At 43.0% G+C, this 22,700-nt stretch overlaps 1 protein-coding gene across 3 annotated transcripts in view; it reads left to right on the top strand.

Moving 5' to 3' along the window:
* The window catches only part of Shc3 (SHC adaptor protein 3), a 219,120-nt gene extending 199,097 nt beyond the window's left edge, over positions 1-20,023 (top strand). For 2 of the 3 annotated variants that reach the window (XM_029558971.1, XM_029558969.1), the window contains one exon: positions 17,702-20,023. In XM_029558971.1, coding sequence (XP_029414831.1) covers positions 17,702-17,830 — 129 coding nt within the window. In that variant the 3' untranslated portion in view covers positions 17,831-20,023. The remainder of the gene's footprint in view (positions 1-17,701) is intronic. The other variant, XM_029558970.1, reaches the window with a different exon arrangement.
* Positions 20,024-22,700: the final 2,677 nt, after the last annotated feature.

The raw sequence follows: 22,700 nt of genomic DNA, 5'->3' as shown, positions 1-22,700 counted from the left end.
TAAAAGCAGATATTTTAACATATATTATGGAACAAGCACTACACTGAATTATTTACATGTATTAATTCATTATACAATCACTCTGAAAGAGAATAGCAAGGAAGATCTAGGACTTGTAGTCTTATCTACAATTCTGTAAAGATTCTGTTGGAAAAGAGAAGTTGGTCCTAAAATAGTGGTTCACGTATCTTGAGAATACTTCTTTTCTGATAAGATCCTCTGTTTCTTTTTTTTTCATGTACTCTTTCTTCTTTTATTATTTTTTATGCAGATTTTGGCTACTCTAACATTCCCCCCTCAGAAGAGGTAACCCTAAAATCTTTCAAGAATTAGATAAAAGCTCCCAAATACTTTTGACATTTTTGGCCTTTGAAGTGGGGTATGTTGCTAAGAGACCCAAGGATGTTGTGTTTTACCCAATAAACTGGCTACTTTTCTTTGGGGTCTTTTTTCCCTATGCCAGTTCCTACCTCCTATTCTTATCACACCATTCTCTGAAGAGGTTACCCAACTTGCAGATAGGGAATCAGGACGCAGACTGCTCTGGGTTCTTCCATGCTGAACAGGGACGCAGGGTAAGGCAACTGGAGCACCTCTTCAGTGGGTCTATCTAAAAGACTCCCAACTTGCATAACTCTTATCTGTAGGGGGAAAAGAAAGTCCTTGAATCGTGAATAGGAGATGTGAAGAAGTAAAGGCAAGAGTAATTAGCATTACAGATTCCAGACAGGGAAGTAGAAAAAAGTCAGAACAGGGCAAATTTCAAATGTTCATATGAGAGTCCATTGGAATTTCTTGATGAGAGCTTCCAAAAGCATCCCTCTATTGGGTTCCTCCTCATTTTTCATTTGTCTGCCAAGGCTGGACTCAAGAGTGATGGATTCAGGATTTGCTTTCAGGCATTTCAATAGCTGTTGGAGTGGTTAGAATCAGTGTCAGTTCCCACTCAAAGGCTTCTAGATGGGGGAAAAACAAATTTGACCATCACTTTAGAACAATAGCTGGTTGTCTCCCTTAGCTACAGGTGGGCACTACAGTACTGCAGACCAAGATTTGAAGTCTTACATCTGAGCAGCACTTTCTGATTAGGAACAAAATCATCAAGAGAAATAATTATCTAAATAACTTTTTATGTGGACTTAAGCCTAATGTCTGGGAAGTGTAATCCCTTGTATTTTTAAAGAAATACACTGATGACTTTTCTCTTTGGTTATACTTTTCTTTTGGGTGTTTAAGACCATTCAGTTGGCCCAAATAAATCAATTTACTTTTACACTTAAGGGCCTTTGAGGATCTGTTCCTCAGGGGTCACACAGGCTTGGGAGGAGCACCTGACTCCTTTCCTTTACCAGGTCCAGGTACGTGAAGAAATGTCAAAGGTCCTGCTCGACCATGTCTGGCTTCACTTGGAAGCATGAATGAGATGTTTCTTCTGAGTTGACCCTCCTCTTTGTAGACTAGACACTGGTTCAAGTCCATTTGGTGGGGTGTCTGTGGCCTCCCTGAACAAGAGGACAGGTGACTCACCACAGTTACAGGACATTTGAGAGATGTTCCATAGTCCCCTGGAACTTAGTCAACTATGGAGGGCAAGGGGCAAAAACTGTCCTTTAAGTCCCTCTGACCACATTATATAGGCCTCAAACTATGGCTGTTAAACATCCAATAAGGTTAGTTCCATCAGTCTGGTACTTTTAATAACCATGTGCTATATAGATAAGGCTTGGGTGAAAAACCAAATATTCTCAGATAAACCTTGACTAGATAAATATTTTGTTCCTTAAACTGGTTGACTAAACTATGCCCTTAGAAATTTCAAGATTATTGTGTATATTATTTTGTCTCATCCTTTATAAATCATAACAAACCTACACAGACCTTCATCACTTGCTTAGGATTTCTCATTTTGGAAAATATCTCCATTCCCATATCTTTTTAACACCTTTACATTCTCATTTTCTTTCTTTTTTTAAAATAATTATGAGACATAATAGCATTCACACATAAATTTTCCATCTATTGTTAGAATTATTTTCCTGGGGATACTAAGCAATGCTTATTCCCTCTTAAGGTTCTAGTGTCAAACCAATGTTTGATTAAAGTTTCACTGGGGAACCAATGAATTTACTGAGCTTACTTACCGACATTACTGAGGAGTTGCTGAGGTATATGTATGACCTGAGGGTGTGCATACTGGAAAGCCTTTACCCAGCCAGGGTCAAGCCTTCTCTTCCTAGCCTTCCCCAGATTTACTTTAGCCCTCCCCAAATGCAGGAGACCATGTGTGATTAGGACCAAATTATATACAATCATCTGGGCAGAGTGGCTGGATATGCTGGTGAGGGTCCAATGACCCTGACTGGCCCTCCTTTAATGAATGAGCACAACCGTCAACAAGCCCAATTGTGACCATATTTAGTGATCAGGTAGAGCTGAAATTGTGATGGTGGTAGTTATTACATGCAGAAGAGATTGCTGTATAGGATCATCTTATTAAGAAGACATAGAATTTAAAAGGATTTGGTGCTAGATCCACATATAAGGGAGAACATACATCATTTCTTTTTCTGAGTCTGTGTTACTTAGTACAACAGTTTCTAGATCCATCCACTTACCTACAAATTTCAATATTTTACCTTTCTTTACTGCTGACTAGAACTTCATTGTATAAATATACCACATTTTTGTTAACCTCATCAGCTGAGGGGCACTTAGGTTGCTTACATCTCTTAGCTGTTATGAAAAGAGCAGCAACAAATATGGTTGTACAAGTGTCTGTACAATAGGAATGAATCCTTTGGGTATATGCCAAGGAATAGTATAACTGGGTTATAAGATGATAGGTTCATTTTTAGTTTTTTAAGAGTTCTCCACACTGTTTTCCATAGGGGTTGCACAAGTTTGCAATTCTACCAGCATGAATGAGTGTTCCCCTTTCTCCACATTCTCACCAGCATTTGGTATCATTTGTTCTCTTGATCTTACCCAGTCTGACTTGGGTAAGACAAAATATAAAATGGTTTTAATTTGCATTTCCCTAATTACTAACGGTGTTGAACATTTTTTGAGCTGTTTCTTAGCCATCTTTATTTCTTCCTTTGAGAACTCTCTGTTTAGATCTTTAGCCCATCTTTTAATTGGGTCATTTGGTTTCTCCAGTCTTTGTTTTTTGAATTCTTTATAGTCTGGATGTTAAAACTCTGTCAGATGTGTTACTGGTGAAGATTTTTTTCCCATTCTGTGAATTTTCTCTTTACTCTTTTGATTGTTTGTTTTGCTATACAGAAGCTTTTTAGTTTAATGAGGGCCCACTTGTTGATTCCTGACATTAATTCCTGAGCAACTTCTGTCCAATTTAGAAAATCCTTTCCTGTGGCTGGAGAGATGGCTCAGCGGTTAAGAGGTGACTGCTCTAGCAGAGGACCCCAGTTCAATTCCCAGCACCCACATGGTGGATACAAACTGTCCTTAACTCCAGTTCCAGGGGAATCTGAAGCCTTCATCTGACCTCCGTGGCATTGCATGACACAGGTGCACTCACATACATGCAGGCAATACACTTACACACATAAAATAAAAATAATAAATAAAATATTTAAAAAAAGAAAATCCTTTCCTACACCTACATCTTGTAAGTTACTGCCAAAATTTTCTTCTAATAGTTTCAGGGTTTCCTGTTTCACATTGAGGTCTTTGATCCATTTGGAGTTGACTTTTGTGCAAGGTGAAAGATAAGGATCTAGTTTCATTCTTCTACAGGTGGAGGTCCAGTTTTGCCATCACTGTTTGTTGAAGATGGTGTCTTTCCTCCATTTTGTGTTCTTGGCACCTTTGTCAAATATCAGGTGGCTGAAATTGTGTGTGTTTGGGTTTGTGTCTTCAATGATGTTCCATTGATTTATGTGTCTATTTTTGTGCCAGTAACATGCTGTTTTTATGACTATAGCTCTGTAGTATACTTGAGATCTGGTATAGTAATGCCCCCAGTGTTGCTCTTTGTGTTCAGTGTTGCTTTGGCTATCCAGGGTCTTTTGGGCTTCCATACAAATTTAAGGATTTTTTTTCTAATTCTGTGAAGTATGTCATGGGGATTTTGATTGGGATTGCATTGAATCTACAGATTGCTTTTGGTAGGATGGTCATTTTCACAATATTAATTCGGGCATGGGCGGTCCTTCCATCTCCTGGTGTCTTCCTCAATCTCTCTATTTAACCAATTAAATTTTTTATTGTAGAGATCTTTGGTGTCTTTGGTCAGATTTATTCCAAGATATTTTATTTTTGTGCAGCAACTGTGAATGGGAGCATTTCCCTGTGTTCTTTCTCCAATTTCTTGTTATTAGTATATAGAAAGGCTACTGATTTTTGTAGTTTGATTTTATAACCTGCCACTATACTGAAAGTGTTGATCCATTCTAGGCATTTTCTGGTGGAACTTTTTGGATCTCTTAGGTATAGTATCACATCATCTGCAAAAAGAAATAGTTTGACCCCTTCTTTTCCAATTGGTACACTTTGTATTCCCTTCTCCTGTCTTATTGCTCTAGCAAGTGTTTCAAGTACTATGTTGAAAAGGTGTGGAGATAGTGGACATCCTTGTCTGATTTTAATGGGAATGGTTCTAGTTTTTCTTCATTTAGAATGATGTTGGCTGTGGGTTTGTTGTATATGGCTTTAATTATGTTGAGGTATGTTCTCTCCAGTCCAATTCTGTCTAGGACTTTGAACATAAATGCATACTGAATTTTGTCAAAAGCCTTGTCTGCATCTATTGAGATGACAATGTGGTTTTTGTCTTTGAGTCCATTTATATGATTAATGATGTTTATTGACTTGTGTACATTGGAACCATCTGTGCATCTCTGGGATAAAGCCTACTTGATCATGGTGAATGATCTTTCTGATGTGTTTTTGTATGAAGTCAGTTTGCAAGTATTTTGTTAATTTTTGCATCTATGTTCATTAAGGATATGGGTCTATAGTTTTCTTTTTTGGTTGTGTCTTTACCTGGTTTGGGTATTAGAGTGATGCTGGCCTCGTAGAAGGAATTTGGGAGTTCTCCCCCTGTTTCTATCATTTTGAATAACTTAGGTAGTATTAGTTAGAGGTCTTCTTTAAATGTCTGGTAGAATTCCTCAGTAAATCCATCTGGGCCTGGGCTTTATTTAGTTCAGAGGCTTTGTATTATTGTTTCTATTTCCTTATATGTTATGGGTCTGTTTAAACTGTTGATCTCTTCTTGGGTTAACTTTGGTGGTTCCTATCATTTCAGATGTCCATCCATTTCTTTTAGATTTTCAGATTTAGCATATAGTTGGTTTTTAAAATATTCCCTTGCTTTTGGTTAACTGGGCTAAGGGTCTGTCTATCTTCTTTAGCTTTTCAAAGAGCCAGCTCTTAGATTCATTGATTTGTTGTTTTCTTTGTTTCTATTTCATTAATTTCTGCTCTGATTTTTCTTATTTCTTCTCTTCTGCTGGGTTTGGGTTTCATTTGTTCTTGCCCTTCCAGTGCCTTGAGTTGCATTGTTAGGTCATTTATTTGGGCTCTTTCTAATTTTTAATGTATGCAATTAGAGCTATAAAATTACCTCTTAGGACTGCTTTTAAAGTGTTCCAGAGGTTGTATTGTGTTGAATTGTCCCCTCTTTTGAATTCCAGCAATGATTTTATATTTCTTTCTTAATTTCTCCTTTGACATATTCGTTGTTTAGGAGTGTGTTGTTTAATCACCATGCATTTGTGTAGTGACTAGGGCTTAGTCCAGTGTTGATTTTGAGCTTTATTGTATTGTGATCTGATAGAATGTATGCAATTATTTCAATTTTTTTTATTTGTTGAGGTTTGTTTTGTGGCACAGTATGTTGTCAATTTTTAAAAGTTCCATAGGGTGCTGAGTACAAAGTGCATTCTTTGGTGCTTGGGTGGAATATCTGAAAGATGTCTGTTAGGTCCATTTGATGTATGGTATCATCTAATTCAAACCTTTTTGTTACCTCTTCAGAGGCAGGAATGTTGGAGGGGAGGGAGTGGGCATGGATTTGATCAAAACACCTTATATACATGTATGAAATTCTCAAAAGTTAAAAAAAAAAAGAAAAAAAAGAAATTGGGTGCACCAGAGTTTGGTACATATATGTTAAGGATTATAATATCATCTTGGTTAACTGTTCCTTTGAACAGAATGAAGTGACCCTTCTTATCTCTTCTGATTAGTTTTACTTTGAAGTCTATTTTGTTAGATAACAGAATTGCAACCCCTGCTTGTTTTTTAGTGCCATTTGCTTGGAATTTTTTTCCATCCTTTTACCTTAAGGTAGTGCCTGTCTTTGAAGGAGAGATGTGTCCATTGATATTTAAGGTCATTATTGAAAGTTGTGTATTGGTTGTCATCATTTTGATTGCTGTGTGTGTTCTCTAGTTTTGTGTTTCCTCAATTAATAACCTTTATTTATTTTCTTTTGTTGCCCCAGGGTATAGTTGTTTCTCTCTCCACTCTCTGTTTTGCTTCAAGTATTCTTTGAAGGGCTGGTTTTTTGGACATGTATTCTTTCAGGCTAGTCGTGTCATGGAAGATTTTTCTTTCCCCCTCAACTATAATAGACATTTTTGCTGGGTAAAGTATTCTGGGCTGGCATCTATTGTCATGTAGAACTGGAAATACCTTGGTCCAGGCTCTTCTGACTTTCATAGTTTGCATTGATAAGTCAGCTCTAGTTTTGATGGGCTTTCCTTTGTATGTGACTTGTTTTTCTTTTGCTTCTTTCAGTATTCTCTCTTTGTTCTGTACATTTAGTGTTTTTACTATGATATGCTGTGGGGAGTTTCTTTTCTGGTCCTGTGTATTTGGTGTTCTATGTGCTTCCTGTATTTTTATGGGCTTGTCTTTCTTTAATTTTGGGAAATTTTCTTCCACGATTCTGTTGAAGATATGGTCTGTGCCATTATCTTGGGATTCTTCTCCTTCCTGTATGCCTATGATACATAAGTTTGGTCTTTTTACGGTGTCACACAATTCCTGCATATTCCATTCTTGTATTTTCTAAAATTTTTCATAATCTTGGCTTGAGTGGTCTAATTCGTCCACTTTATCTTCCAATCTTGATATTCTGTTTTCCATTTCATTCATCGTATTGGTGAGGCTTTCTCCTGTCGTTTCTAATTGGCTTACTGAGTGTTTAACTTCCTTCTTCATTTCAGCCTGAGTAGTCTTCAATATTTCTAGCTCTTTTCCAAAATCATTCAGAGGTTTATCCCTATCTTCCTTCAGTTCTTTGTTTTCTTTGTGTGTTCTTTAAATTCAGTGAATTCATTCAGAAGTTTATCCCTATCTTCTTTTAGCTCTTTGATTTGTTTGTTCGTGTGTTCTTTAAATTTGTTGATTTCCTTGATCATGTTTATGATTGTTCTTTTCAATTCAGTGTCCTGGGTTATCTCTAGGGGGTTCTCCTTGTGGAACTCTTCTACAGGACTGATTGAGTTTGGTGGGGGCATAGTGTTTTGGCTTTCCATTTTTGTTGTGATTTTGGCATGTGAATTTCTTTTGTTGTTTATGACTCTGATATGAGAATTAAGTTGAAGTATGCTTCTGTTTGTATTATTAGGGTGTTGGGGAACCCTGTTGTTAAGGTCGGCTCCTTTCTCAGCAGGGACTTCCTGCCTGACTTACCTGGAAAGTGCCTCCAAGCACGAATGCCTGACCTTATTCAGAACATGACCTTTGGCATAGTTACCTGCAATAAAAACTGCCTCCAGGTTTTTTCTATAGGATAATTAGGCATTGCCCTATAGCCAGATGATAGGATCCCACCACCATATGTAAATAAAGCATACTATGAGCACCTATCAGCTGAAGCTTTGGCTGCTGCCTCCACACAATATTTTCCCTGCTTTCTTTTCTCAGTGCTCACTGGCTGTCCTGACACTGTTTGTCACTTCTGCTCCCTTTGTTCTCGTGGATCGGTGGCCAACGACCCACGAGGGGAGGGAGAGACCCCACATTAGGGTGCCTGGGTCATTTCCTTATTGGTTATGTAAAGCTGGTTGGTACAGGTTTCAGGATCTCTCAGGTTTTATTTTGGAGGAAACTGATGGCTTCAGCTCAGCTATTCAGGAGTATCCAGAGAAGCCCAAGTCAGGTTCCAGTCAGGTACACTCAGTCTTTCTTCTAAGGTTTGGACCCCTACTAGCAGGAACTCAGAGAAAATTTGGGAAATTTCCTGGGGGGCGCGCAATCTTGGGACTCTCAGTTGGTCTGCTGTGTTCTCAGCCCCTATGCCAGAGGAAGGCCAGAACCCGGCACTCTCTGGCAGTGTGCTGAGATCACAGCCACTATACTGATGGACATCAGACCTCACCTTCTCAAGCTGTCTGCTAGGATCTCAGTCTTAGCCTACCAAAGCCAGTCTTCCCTGAAGCCTTGGGAGGAGCCTCGGGAACTCCTAGGTAGGGGGATGGTTATGGCGTAATTAGGAGAAGCTCAATAGCAGATGGAGGCAGGGTCCAGGTGCTCTCAGGCAGTGCCCTATATTCTCAGCCCCTATGCCAGAGGGAGGCCAGAACCCAATACTCTCTGGTGGTCTGCTGAGATCACAGCCACTACACTGATGAAGGTCAGAACCCACCTTCTTAAGGCTCTCTGCTAGGATCTTTACCTAAGCCTACCAAAAAAAAAAACCCAAAAAACAAAACAAAAAAACCCATGGGTCTGCCTTTGTAAGTGACTTGACCTTTTTTGTAGTTTTCAATAGTTTTTCTTTATTCTGTGTTTTCAATGTTTGATCTATAATATAATGTAGAAATGTTCTTTTCTGGTTCTGTTGGTTACTTGTACCTACCTGAGTATCTCTTTCTCCAAATTTGGGGAATTTCCTTTATGATTTTACTAAAGATATTGTCAATGCCTTCACTATGGTGTTCTTCTCTTTCTTTTAGGCCCATAAGTCAAAGGTTGTGTCTTTTCATGGTGTCTCCAAACTCTCCCATGTTCCTTTCATTTCTTTTAAAATTTCTCATTGACTTTTTCTGAGTAATCCAATTTCTCTGCTTTTCCTTTCTGCCCTGATTCTGTTTTCAGTTAGTGAGGCATTCCACTGAGGTGTTTAATTGACTTACTGAGTTTCATTTCCAACACCATTTCAGTTTTGTTTCTCTTTGGCACTTCAAGCTCTGTTTGCATTACTTGGTGTTCTAGTTTGTGTTTCCATTGCTGTGACAAAACACTCTGACCAATACCAACTTGGTAGGAAAAAGTTTATTTTACTTTACATCTCTTGGGTCATAGTTCATCAGGGAGCCCAAGGTGGGAACTCAGGGCAAGAACCCGGAGGCAGGAGCTGAAGCACAGGCCATGGAGGAACGCTGCTTACTGACTTGCTCCCCTGGCCCCTGTTCAGCCTGCTTTCTTAGGGAACACAGGCCCAGCTGCCCAGGGGTGGCACCACCCACAGTGGGCTGGGACCTCCCACATCACTCAACAATCAAGAAGATGCCTCACAGACATGGCCACAGGCCAGTCCAACGGAGGAAATTCCCCAACTGAGGCTCCCTCAACGCAGGTGTGTCAAGTTGCACTAAAGCTATCCAGCACAATTGACCCTTGTCAACTTGACACACAAACATATCACTATTAAACCATAACCTTCCAATTCTTGTCCCCAAGAAATGATGTTAATATCACAACATAAGACAGTACAACCTTAAAAGACCCAACAGTCCTTAAAAAATCCGAATACTTAAAAGTCCACAGTCTCTTTTAAAGGTCTCTTAACTGTATGTAGGTGGGTTTCTGTAAAATCCAAAACAAGTACTGTCTTATTTCAAAGGGAAGAATCAGGCACACCTAAGCAAAATCAAAGCCCAGCAAAGAAGCTCAAGGCTGGACATCTGGGATTCACTCATGATCTTCTGAGCTCCAAAGGGTACTGGCAGCTCCACCTCTCTGACTCTGCCATCCATACCACACACAGCTCGTCTCAAAGACCCAGGCCAGTTCTATTCCATACCTACTGCTATTCTTGGTGATTGTCCCATGGTCCCAGCATCTCAAAAAACCTGGGGTCTCCACTGATAAGGCTGTGCCCTCACCAATGGACTCTTGGGGTACAATGCTTCAGATTCTCTCCATGACCCCTTCAACCTGGGGTCATCTCTGCAACTGAAGCTGCACTTTCACCTATGGCCTTTCCTGGCCTCTCAGAGTGATAAGCCTCAGCTACTCTCTGCTTTCAACACCAGAACCATGCAGGAGACTCTTACACATTACCAAGTCCTACTTCCAGCTAGAAATGGAGGCTTGGGCCCCCTCTTGACCACAGCTTCTGTGTGCTGACCCTGAGGAAATACCTCCCAGATTTCACCACAGTGATGCTGGTCTCTTGTTACTTACAGCTGTTTTTTTAGCCCCAGCTAACCAGCATCAGTTGTCCCAGTAAAGCAAAGGTTTTACTTCAGGTTCTGGTCTCTTCTTAATCACAGCTGATTCTTCCTTAGCCGACCAGAACCCACAGATTCTCAATTCAAAATATCACACAAACAGCCCTGATAGTCTCTATTTCCCTTTGAAGCTTCACAAGCCAGACCTCCATCATCCACAGCTCTTTCAACATTAACTGTTTCAAGCTCCACAGCAACAAACTCTAAGCACTCAATGGCTTTTCCAGCCCTAAGTTCCAAACACTTTCATAATCCTCCAACATCAGGTCTGTCAGAGCAGTGCTCTACTCTCTGGTACCAATTTCTGTCCTAGTTTGTTTCTCCACTGCTGTGACAAAACACTCTGACCAATACCAACTTTGGGAGGAAAAAGTTTATTCTGCTTACATCTCCTGGGTCACAGTTCATCAGGGAGCCCAAGGTAGGAACTCAGGCCAGGAACCTGGAGGCAGGAGATGAAGCACGGGCCATGGAGGAATGCTGCTTACTGGCTTGCTCCCCTGGCCCCTGCTCTACCTGCTTTCTTATGGAACACAGGCCCAGCTGCCCAGGGGTGGCCCAACCCACAGTGGGCTGGGCCCTCCCACATCACTCAACAATCAAGAAAATGCCCCACAGACATGGCCACAGGCCAGTCCATTGGAGGCAATTCCCGAATTAAGGCTCCCTCAACCCAGGTATGTCAAGTTGATACTAAAGCTGCCCAGCACACTTGGACTGATATCTTCATTGTATTCATCTCTCTTTGTTCTCCTTGAGTTGTTTGACCGTAGCTATAATAATTTTTAAAATTCTTTGTTTGCAGTTCATCCAGGTCATTTTCATTGGGGACCCTTACTATCGTCCTTGTAATTTTGGGAGGAGACATGTTATTCTGATTTTTTATGTTGATTTTATTTCTGCAGTGGGATTTGGGATGTCGATTTCCTCTTTTTGTCTAGTACTTGCAGTAGACCTTCTATCCTAGGTCTTCTGCTTGGCAGCTACAGTCTGGTGCCTGTAGTGGCTTGGCTAGGGAACTTAGAATTGATTTCCCCTGGGAGTGTGGACTGCTGCTGGGTCTTAAAGCTACATGAGTCCCAGTTAAGTAGCTGGCAGGCCTCTGGTGAGTCCTGAAAAGAGAGAGGAACCAGGGTCTCTGGGCAGTTAGAGGAGTCCCTGGTGGGGACTGAATTGGAATCTGGCTTATTGTAAAGAGAGGGAGAGGGGGCCAGGAGTAGGTAGTGGTCCCTGGCTAGCAGCAGCAGTGGGGCTTTGGCATGATGGCAGGAGGGTGCAGGCAGCCTACCTAGGTCTCTGGGCCATGTGGGGTGTTCTAGTTTGCTACTTCACTGCTGTGATAAAACACTAACCAATACCAACTTGGGGAGGAGAAGATTATTTCTCTTACCTCTCCTGGGTCACACAGTTCATCACTGAAGGAGCCTAAGGTAGGAACTCAGGAAGTCAGGCAGGAGCTGGAGCACAGGCCATAGAGGAATGCTGATTACGGGCTTGCTCCTCTGACCTGTGCTCAGCCTGCTTTCTTATACAACATAAGCCCACCTTCCCAAGGGTGGCACCTCTCATATCACTCAATAATCAAGAAGATGCTCCCCAGACATGGCCACAGGCCAGTTCAGTGGAAGCAATTCACCAATCGAGGCTCCCTCTACCCAGGTGTGTAAGTTGACAACTACAGCTATCCAGCACATGGGGTGACTGGAGAGTCCCTGGTAGGGAGCAGGCTGGGGTCTGGTGAATCCAAAATGGAGGGAAGGGGTCCAAGAGGAAGTACTTTCTGAGTCTTAATGAGCCTTTCTCCAGGAAGGAATGTTTTAATTTAAAGGAAATAGCTATATCACAGAGGCCAAACGAGACTGCGGATCAATGGATTACCAACCACTCCCTCTGCACCTCCTGTTCCCAGAGGTCCTCAGAAAGCATGCATACACCACCAGAGAGTAGGCACCTCCCCTCCCCAAGTTTTCCACTACTAAGCACCTGGTAGTTCCAAGGGCAGAGTTTCCACGGGTGTCCATGTACAGTTTGGTCACTGCTGACCGGGAATCTGATTTGCATCCTCAATTCCATACCTGTACGTCCTACTCCCTAAATCCATCCCCTGAGGTTGGGTATGAACCCACTACCCTTTCTTGAGCAGGCACCTCATACCACACATTGCTCTACCTCCATCCATTTCACTGCCCATGATACTTCCTGTCCCCTGGACATGGCACCAGAAGCTACTTACCAAGGCATAGGTCATGGCTCAAGGAAGCCTCCACTGGCACCATCTGGGGGAATCAAGTGGGTTTTCCAGAAGAAAGACAAAAATAATAAGCCAGACTTCCACAGGCCACAGGGGCTGTGCATCTCCAAGTGTGGCAGTAACACACCCCTCATACAGCCTTCACTATCTCCTCCTGCAAGCTCCCATCCTCCATGCGCCAGGACAGCTGTGGACACTGGGGATAATGCCTGTGACCACAGCCCTAAAAATCAGGTGTTGGTGTGTGTCCCTGCCTTGCGAAGGGGGAAATAGCTTGATTAATCTTTTGTGGAGCCTTGTGAATCTCTGCCTAAAGAGATAACACAATTTTAGAAATAATAGTCTACACAAATTTAAAGTGAAGGTGTTACTTCCTCTCTTATGGAAACAGCCTTGCCCTTTCTTCTCCTCCACCGGCTCTCCCTGAAGGCCTTGTTTCAGTAAGTGTTCTCAAGTTGAATTTAAGTGTATTCTTTGTGCCTGTGTGTGTGTGTGTGTGTGTGTGTGTGTATGTGTGTGTGTATGCGCATGTTAGTGGGGGGGTACATCATGCACATGTGTTCGGATACATGTGGAGGCCCGAGGCTCAGGTATCATTCCTCCCTGGTGCACAGTTATTATTTTGCTTTTTTTTTTTTTTTTTGAGACAGGGTCTCCTTGTAGTCCCTAGCCTGGACCCCCCTATGTAGAGCAGACTGGCCTTGATCTCATAGAAATCTGTCTGCCTCTGCCTCCTGAGTGCTGGGATTAAAGGTGTGCACCACAACAGCTATTTTACTTTCTTGAGATAGGGTCTCTCACTAGCCTGAAACCCACCAAGTAGGTTAGACTAGATTGCTAGCAGGCCCCAGGGACCTGCTTGTCTTCACCTCTCCAGCACTGAGATTACAAACAGGTGCTTGACTTTTTTACTTAGGCTCTGAGAATTAAATCCAAATCATTTACTGACTGAGCCATCTCCCCAGCCCTCAGAGTATTCTTTTTAAAAAATCTACTTTAATTTTCAGAAAAAATGTAGGTTTACAAAATAAAAATAGTAAGAAGAACATTTGCCCCTCCCCCCAGCTTCCCACTGTCAACACTCCATATTGGAGCAGTGCACATTTTACTAACCGGTGTATGCATTGCCATCCCAAGACCATGAAGTCACTCCTGCTCTGTCCAGCCTGTGGGTTTGGTCAGATCTGTAATGATGTATACCCACTGTTATAGTATCACACTAAACAGTTTCACCACTCTGAAAGTCCTCTGTGCTCCACCTGCTCATTACCTCCTTCTTCCCTCCCCCAACCCCTGGCAGCCATCCATCTTTTCTCTGTCTCCATCCATGCATTCACATTTTCAGAATGCCATATGCTTGACTCATAATAAAGTATGGACTTTTCATACTGACCTCTCTGACTTAGTAATGCAAAGATAAGCTTCTTCCATGTTTTCTTGTGGCTTTGGCTCCTTTCTTTTTCAGTGCTGAATTTTATTCCACTAAATGGATGTACCACAGTTTACTTGCTACTAGGGGATACCTTAGTTGCTTCCAAGTTTAGAAATTTTGAATAAGTCTAGTATAAATACCTGTGTGCAGATTTTTCGGTGGATATACATTTTCAGTTTCTTTGGCAAAATACTATGGAGAGGGATTGCTGGATCATATAACAGTGTGCTTACTTTTAAAGAAACCACCAAAACCATCCTGTGTCTGTACCATCTGCATTCCCACAAGCAGTGTGACAGCAATCCTGTGGTTCCACATTGTCCAGCATTTGGTGTTATCAGTATTCTGGCTTTTGGCTGAAGTAGAATGCTTGGTAGTAGTGTCTCCTTGTTTGTTTACCATGAATGTCCCTGATGGAAAGTGATCTTGAAAATTTTGTGTTTGTGTGTGTGCTACATGCACATTGAGTGTGCACACGTGTGAAGGCCGGAGCAGTACATGAGGTGTCTTCCTCTGTTGCTCTCTACCTTATTGCATTGAGGCGGGTCTCGCATTGAACTAGAAGCTCACTGTTTCGGCTTGGCTGGCCAGTAAACTATCAGCAGGATCTGCCTATCTCCATGCCTACATGAAGGGGGCTCACAGGCATGTACAGCTATGTCTGGCTTTTTATAAGGGTACTGGGGTTGGAACTCAGGTCTGTATGCTTGCATAGCAAGTGCTCTTACTACTGAACCACCTTCCCTGCCCTGAAAATATTTTCATAAGCTTGCTTGCCATCTCTATGTCTTCTTTGAAGAGATGTCATCATTTCTTTAGACCATTTTTTTTCTCAAACAAGCCATTTATTTCCTCTTGCTCAGTTTTAACAGGTCTTTGTATTAGTTAAGAATCTTTTATCAGATTTTTACAAAGAATTTCTCCCAGTCTATTGGTTGTCTTTTCTATCTCCCAATGGTGTCTTTACACAGAACTGAAAGTTTTAAATTGATGAAGTCTAGGTTATCATCAATTCTTTCCTTCATAGACTACACTTTTGGTGTTTACCTAAAAAGTCATTGCTAAGTCCAAGCATTAAGTCCCAGAGCTTCTGACTGTTGCTCTCTCTAGAAGTCAGACCTTGCCCCCTGCAGTCTCTCCCCCCCTTTCTCTCTCTATCCCTCACCCAACCCCCATGTGCTATGGTGTGTCCCTTCCCCTTGTAGCGGCAGAACAAATTTGAATTATAGCTTATCTTTATCAGTGCCTTCCTGACTTTCGGCATGTATGTCAGTTTACATGGAGTCTTCCCTCTATTGTGTCTGAAACCTATAAGAGTGAGAAACTCCCATTGTCTTACAGAATTGAAGACACTTTCTCTCAAGACCCCACCACACTGTTTGTAGTACAATGCCTTATCTCTTCCCATACTCTCCCATCTTAGGGCTCCATCATGGCTGCCTATGGCTTTGGATCTGTAACTCCTAATGAAGCTTCTCTGAAGGGCACTTTGATGTCAGCTTCCTTTCTAGGAATATTCCGTTATTTCCTTTCTCTAATACCAAGATTGTGTACATTTTTTCCTACACTGTCTCTGAATAAAAATGGCTGGACTTAAGAGGGCCCTGAGCTGACTTCCAAAGGGGCTCATACTAGGTTGAGTAAACCCTAGGTAAACTTCAAATTCAAGCTAATATCTAACCCAGGAACTGTGAAAGCCCTCAACCCAGAGACCGTGTTATCTGGGAAAACAAATAGCCCCTCATGTCTCAAAACCTCTGAACCATGTCACCGATACTAACCCTACCCACCTCCCCTTTCCCAATCCCCCCACCCTTATAAGCAGCCCACCCACTGTGCCTGAGGGTGCAGTTTCAAATCCCACAGAGAAATTGTCCCCACCTTCGGTGTTCTTAATAAAGAACGCTCTGCTCCTAAGGTTGTCTCTCATCTTTCATTTTCACATTGCCCTAGTCAATCCTGATCTAACATTTCCTAACAGTATCCTAAGAGTTTTATGATTTTCTGTTTAATATACTTGAGTTAATTTTTGAATGGATATAATCAGATCTCTTTGAAGATATTATTTTGCGTGTAGGACTATCTCTTAGAAATGCTGTTGTTTTGATTGCATAACTTTTTCTCTTCTTAAAATTTAGTTTACTGAACTTGGTGGATCTCTTTGTGGGCTCCCTGTTTTGTCCCGTCTACATACCTGTCAGTTCTTCCACTGTTACCTTGCTGTGGCTCTGCGGTGGTCTCAAATTCAAGTAGTGACCATTTCCACATTTGTTCTTTTTAGGATTGTGTTGGCCTCTCTGGATCTTTTTCTTCTCCATATAAACTTCAGAGAAAGCTTGTTGATACCAACTACATAATTTGTAAAGACCGATTGAGATTGCATGGAATCCAGAGATCAAGTTGGAAATAACTAAGATCTTGACAGTATAAAGTCTTCCCATCCACAGACATGGAACATCTCTGAGTTCTCTGATCAGGCTTTTGTAGATTTCTTTGATAGATCTTATACATACTTTGCTAGATTTATACCCAAGTATTTTGTTGAATACCTAAATATTTAGTTTTTGAGGATGCTACTGGAATTGGCATTGTGGTTTAAATTTCAGATTCCATGTAGTCATTACTGGTATATAGGAAATTGGCTTTAAAATATTTATCTATTTATTTATTTATTGTGTGTGTGTGTGTGTGTGTGTGTGTGGTGTTGGGGGCACATGTGTAGAGATCAGAGGACAAGTCTGTGGAGTCTTTTTGTCCCCTTCCACCTTCACATGGGTTCCTTTTTTGTAATATTTTATTATTTTTATTTTGTGTGTTTGAGTGTATTGTCTGAATATATCTAAGTGTGCCTGTGTCATGCAATGCCCACAGAGGCCAGAAGAGGGCATTGGATCCCCTGGAACTGCAGTTAAGGACTGATGATTGCTAGCCACCATGTGGGTGCTGGGAACCAAACCTGGGTCCTCTGCAGAGCAACCAGTGCTCTTAACCGCTGAGCCATTTCTCCAGCCTCTTACATGGGTACTTGTGTGAATTCAGGTCACCGAGCTTGCAAGCAAGTACATTTACCTACTGAACTATCTCTCTGGGCTGTGATTGGTCTTTGTATACTAACTTGTAATCTTGGAGATTTACCATAATTGTATATTAGATCAAGGATGGTTTTCATTGTTGGTGTTTATCCGTATGTTTATCTAGATTGCTTTGCAGCAGTCTGAGGGGAAAAAAGTAGTTTTGTTTTCCTTCTTCGCCTGTATTTTATATATTTTCTTGTCTTCACTGGCCCCTGGACCCAGTATGGCCAAGGAGGGAGGGAATGAGGTAAGCAGGGTCCATGGGGCAGTGAACTGAAACATTCAAAGGCTCTGTCTCAGAAGGACAGATAGCGGTTGCCTGGGACCAGGATCTGAGCTGAAGTTACCACTGAAGCACGGAGAGCCTGCAGGTCCAGGAAGGCTGTTCCTCCTCTTGCCCCTTGCCCTTCTGGGCCAAGTCAGATGCTACAGGTAATCCTGACTATACAGAATGTTCTTTCTTGACTGCTTCTGAGATATGCCTGACCTCCCCTTTACTTCATCTTCACAGATCCGGACGAAAGACAGGGTCTTTGACAGCATCAGCCACCTCATCAACTACCACCTTGAGAGCAGCCTGCCCATCATCTCTGCTGGGAGTGAGCTCTGCCTCCAGCAGCCAGTGAAGAGGAAACACTGAGCTGCTCTGGACTCTCCTGATGCCTTGTGCCAGGTCAGGAGGACCTGGGCTCCCCTGGTCTCAGCCCATGGGACCTGGGCAGCTGTCTGTGGGCTCAGCACCTTCCTCAAAAGATCCCAAAAGGAAGATTTCCTCCAAGTTTCATAAACTTGTACTACAAGTCTCAGACACATATTTGAGATGTATATACCTATACATCCTGTACAAATGGCCCTTATATTTATATTTTTTAAGACTAAGAAAGATGTAAGACTAATGCTCTATGCTGTATGTTTTTAGTGAGAGACAAGTTTGTAGTTGTTCAGGCAAAAAATTTAACTCAACTGACCTATTCTACTGGGAAATTTTGCTAGCAAGGTGTAACCTGCAGTTTTATACAATAAGCACAATACAAGGGGAATGGCGGTGAGCCTGAAGCTCTGCAGAAAACATGAAATTGTGGTAGTCCTAAACAATATCTTACAGTGTATTTAATACTCTGTGCAAGTGCGGGCTCTGGGCTGGGACTCTGCTGGCGGATGGGGTTGACGTCTCCAGCTCTGACTTGCCAGGCACTGCCTCCCATGCCCCTGTATCATATGCTGTGTGAATGGGTTTTCCACTACTTGGTGACCTGCTGAGCTCCACTGCAGAACAGGAGCACTCCAGCCCCTCCGGGTCAGGATGAACATAGTCACCTGCCACGCTTGACCCCAATAATGTGTGTGAATTCATTTGAGGCCAACTACGGCACAAAATAAGGCTCATCAGTCAATATTTTTGCTTGACAAATGCCTCCTTTATCTTCATCAATATAATGATGAAACAGAATGTGTCTGTGGAAGGCGGGATGGGCTTGTTCCTGGTCTGTATGTCCTTCAAGCCAGTGTATTGGTTATAGGAAGCTTCTGATAACATGTTCCCCCACATGCCTCTTGTATTCAGTAGAACAAAACACATGCATAAAAGCCTTGCAAAAGTGCGTGCCAATCTCTGCACAGAATTGAGCCTCAGAGACACACCTACCAGCCTCTTGGGTCTGTGTGTGTTTGGCACCAGCTGGAGTGAAGGATGGTGAACCACCTTGCTGGCCCCCTCTACATTTTCCCAGTAGCTCCACAGAAAGGGCAAAGTGTCCCATGACCCTCTGCCTTGACCCTTTTCCTTCAGATTGGAAGCTGTCATTTCATGATGATTTTGTGTTTTGAGGTTGGCAATGTTATGACTTTTAAAACTTTGGGCTTTGGTCACCCTATAGCTTAGCAGATGTTGTCCTTTAAGACACAGAAAGATGATGCATTTGTTGGTTGATATCTCCTCATAGGCTGCAACCTGGGCTCTGGTCCTAATGAGACCCCCATGCATATGGCACACCTGGCCAGTGGAACAGAAGAACTCTGTATATGTTTACAGTTGGATAATGATAAATTATATGCTTTTAATGGGAATTAAGGGGAGACTTAAACATCAGATGAGTAAGGCTCCAGTGCTGAGGTGTCAGCCCTATTTTGGTCTGGGGGTATGGCTGGGTGGGAGGAGAGCGTGGAGCTAGTGGATAGGTGTGGGATGATCCCATGTTTCATATATGGAGACTTCTTTACAGTTTTTGCGCTTGGAAGGCCCACTGAATCCAAGCTGGCAGTGGTCAGTCTTCTAGAATGTTTTAGAATTAGAATCCTGCTCACCCCGCTACTTCCTGATTGACGTTGGTTATAGACACAGCGTGGATACATCCTGGGGCTGAGTAGACTTGCTGGTAGCCCCTGGCTCAGACTCTGTCCTATGACCAGGTAGGTTTATGGGTGACCCCAAGAGGCACCCTGCACTCTTGTCCCCCAGGAGGCTATGCCCTGTGCACACACATATGGGACTGCTGCTCCTGTGTGTGAATGGATACTACACACAAAAACCCATGGAATCACCTTATTTCACCATTCTTGAATTCCCCACTTGTGCAAGGCTGGAAAGCTGATGTTCAGGAGGCTAGAAAAGCAGAAAACAAAAGTTGTGTTCCATGAACACAGCAGCATTTGCTCTGCTTTGATTTCTTCTCCAGGAGAGTTAGAAAGCAGTGTAGCAGCTGTCTTCCCTGAATCCAGGATATATGTGGTATTAAAGTATTAGGGTCAGTTTTTTTCTTTTCACTATTAATTTAAAATATGTAATTTGGGGGCTGGAGAAATGGATGACTCAGCAGTTCAGAGCACTGACTGCTCTTGCAGAGGGCCTGGGTTTGAATCCCAGCACCCACGTGGTGGCTAACAACAATTTATAACTTCAGTTCCAGGGGATCCGATGCCCTCTTCTGGCCTCCACAGGTATTGCACAACATAGGTGCACTTATATACACGCAGGGAACACACTCATACACATAAAATAAAAATAAGAAAATATTAAAATATGTAATTTTGATCCCAGATCACAGGACTAGTTGCACTGTATGTGTGCTGAATGCATAGTCTGACACTGGTTTTTACCCACAGAACAGATTCCTGAGTCAAACAGACAGTAGCCCAGTTCTGACGTCTATTCCCTTCCATTTGTGAAGTGTGTTAGAGCACACACACAGGTTTACCATCTCTTCCTCCAGGTACTGTGTGTGTGATGGGGCATTTCCTTGAACCTCACTCACTCATGGGGAAACTAAGGCTCACTCCAGGTCACATTGTCAGCTGATAGCAGAGCTGTTCTGCTCACTCAGCATTTCCTGTGCACAGCTGTGCGCTAGCCTACATTTTGAGCCCAAGGTTTAAAGGCAAGTCCAACGGAGTCTCCTCCCCAAGCTTGGGCTCTTCTTCCCCTGGTTTCCAGCCTGCATCTTCCTGGGTCAGTCAGGGCTACCAAGTAGCAACTGCAGGCAGAACAGCACTGCCCTGTGCATTTGGGGGCTCTGACTCCCAAGGCACAGAGGCTGAGTCTAAGCCAGGCAATCTTGGGGCTGTGGACAGTGCCTGGGTCCTGTGCCCCTTTGTATGGGCACCCTGCCACTCTACCCAGAACTATGTATCAGTCGGTTTTGCAAGATGAAGCTCCGCAGTCTTAAACAGCCCCTGACTACTCTTACGCAGTGGCCCTGAAGACTTTGCACAATCCCTACCCTTACTTTCCTGGAAGAATGAGCTGTGCTTCAAATAACCTCTTGGACCTCTCATTGTGGGGCTGCTCATTGTGGTCTAAGTTGACTTTGATTTTTGGACATCTACCTGTAGCATGAGGTGAACAGTCTGTTGCAGTCAGATGACTCAATCATCAATCTATGCCTAGGTTACCATGGGAACCCTTCATGCTCAGCCTTCATGAATAGCTTTCTGTTGCAGGCTATCTCAGATGGTGGACAGATGAGATGGACTGATGTCAAGTGGTTGCCACACATGGAAACCTTGAGGGTCTCCTGACAACAGAGGGAATTATAGGTAATTTTGGTTGAAGAGAATGATAAGCCATGAATGGAGGTAAAGGCCTAGATTAGAATGGAGAGAAGGACCAGGGAGGAGTGAACCTCAAAGAGCCCAAGCTTTAGGATCACAGTCACTGTGTGCCCAGGCCCAGGCCCAGGCCCATCCTGTGGTCCTGAAGATGCCCCCAGCTCCCCCAGTTGTGGGAAGATTTTCCCACAACAGCATCAGACACCTGGGCATGGGCTTTGGAGTGGACAACCTGTTCTCATTTCTATATGAGGATCAGTGCCACACCCTCATCCAGGAATGAGTTGAGCAGAAATCCAACTTCCCTGGGACAGTAACTGCAGCAGTACAACCTCTGCGCAGCTCAGCCCCAGCACAACCAGCATAATGTGGCCTTGAGCTGGCTGATGGGTTCCCTGAGCCAAGACTTGCACCACACCCAAGAATGCCCCAAGTTCTCACCCCAGAAAGCATTTCACATGAATATGTGAAATGCATGAAAAGGGACTTTCTAAGATTCTTCATTCATAAAGTACATGTTGGCTCTCCCCCACAGGCCCAAGTGACATGCCATCTGTGAACAGCATCTGTGGATTTCTGAAAGCCAGGTTAGAAGTATAGGAAGACTGTGGGAAGATTTCAAAAGAGAACAAATGCCCACACAAATCCTTGCCATGAGTTTCAGTGTGGCACAGAAAATGTTTTCAAAAAAACATTAGATGAACCCCACTCCTGGAACATTTTGCAAACCTAGAGCTCTTTGCTCTGTGTGGAATAACAGGATGTTCCTAAAATAGTTCAGCTGGAGGGGCTCCTGTTTTTCAGATGAGGAAACTAGAGCCAGGTGGAGGTTGGCAAAGGTCAGTGGCTGGATCTAGGAAAGAATGCAGTACCTACTAAGGTCCTTTGTAAAGCTCAAATATATAGGCCACCCCATGAAAATGGCAAGCAGTGCTTCTCTCCTCAGACTGCACATTTTTGTGAACCTCAAAACATATGAAGGCCTGAGTCACTTGGATGGGAGAGTTGGGGCATGTGATTCCTGTCTTAGCTGGAGTTCCTCCAGAAGCTGACTCTGGAGGGGACTTGGGTGCATACAGCTTTTTAGGAAATGATCCCAGGAGTTGGTAGGGAGGTAGCTGATAAGGAGGGGTTGAATTGCTAAGCAGCTTTCTGCCATGTGGATAGCTGCATGCCCACCCTGTGCAGAGCCTTGGGAGCAGACATGAACATACCTCTGAAGTAGCCCGCTGAGAGGGGCAGGGTGAGGAGCCTTCTCCACCACACCCAGCATGTGTGGAAGGTTATTTCCAGTGATTTCTGTCCAACCCTGTGTACACCTATGCACAATGTGCAAGCTGGGAAGTTCTGGGGCAGAGACAGTGTCCACAATAAACAGTCCTGGAGCGGAAGGCAGATATCAAAGCCCACCCAGTTGGATAGTTCACACGTCTATTTCTGGGCTCTGCCCCTTGAGCTCCTGACTC

This window comes from Nannospalax galili, unplaced genomic scaffold (assembly GCF_000622305.1).
Source record: "Nannospalax galili isolate Female #2095 unplaced genomic scaffold, S.galili_v1.0 scaffold1409, whole genome shotgun sequence".
In the NCBI taxonomy this organism is placed as follows: Eukaryota; Metazoa; Chordata; class Mammalia; order Rodentia; family Spalacidae; genus Nannospalax; species Nannospalax galili.
Note: the sequence above shows the minus strand (reverse complement) of the source record. Positions and strands in the feature narration are given on the sequence as shown.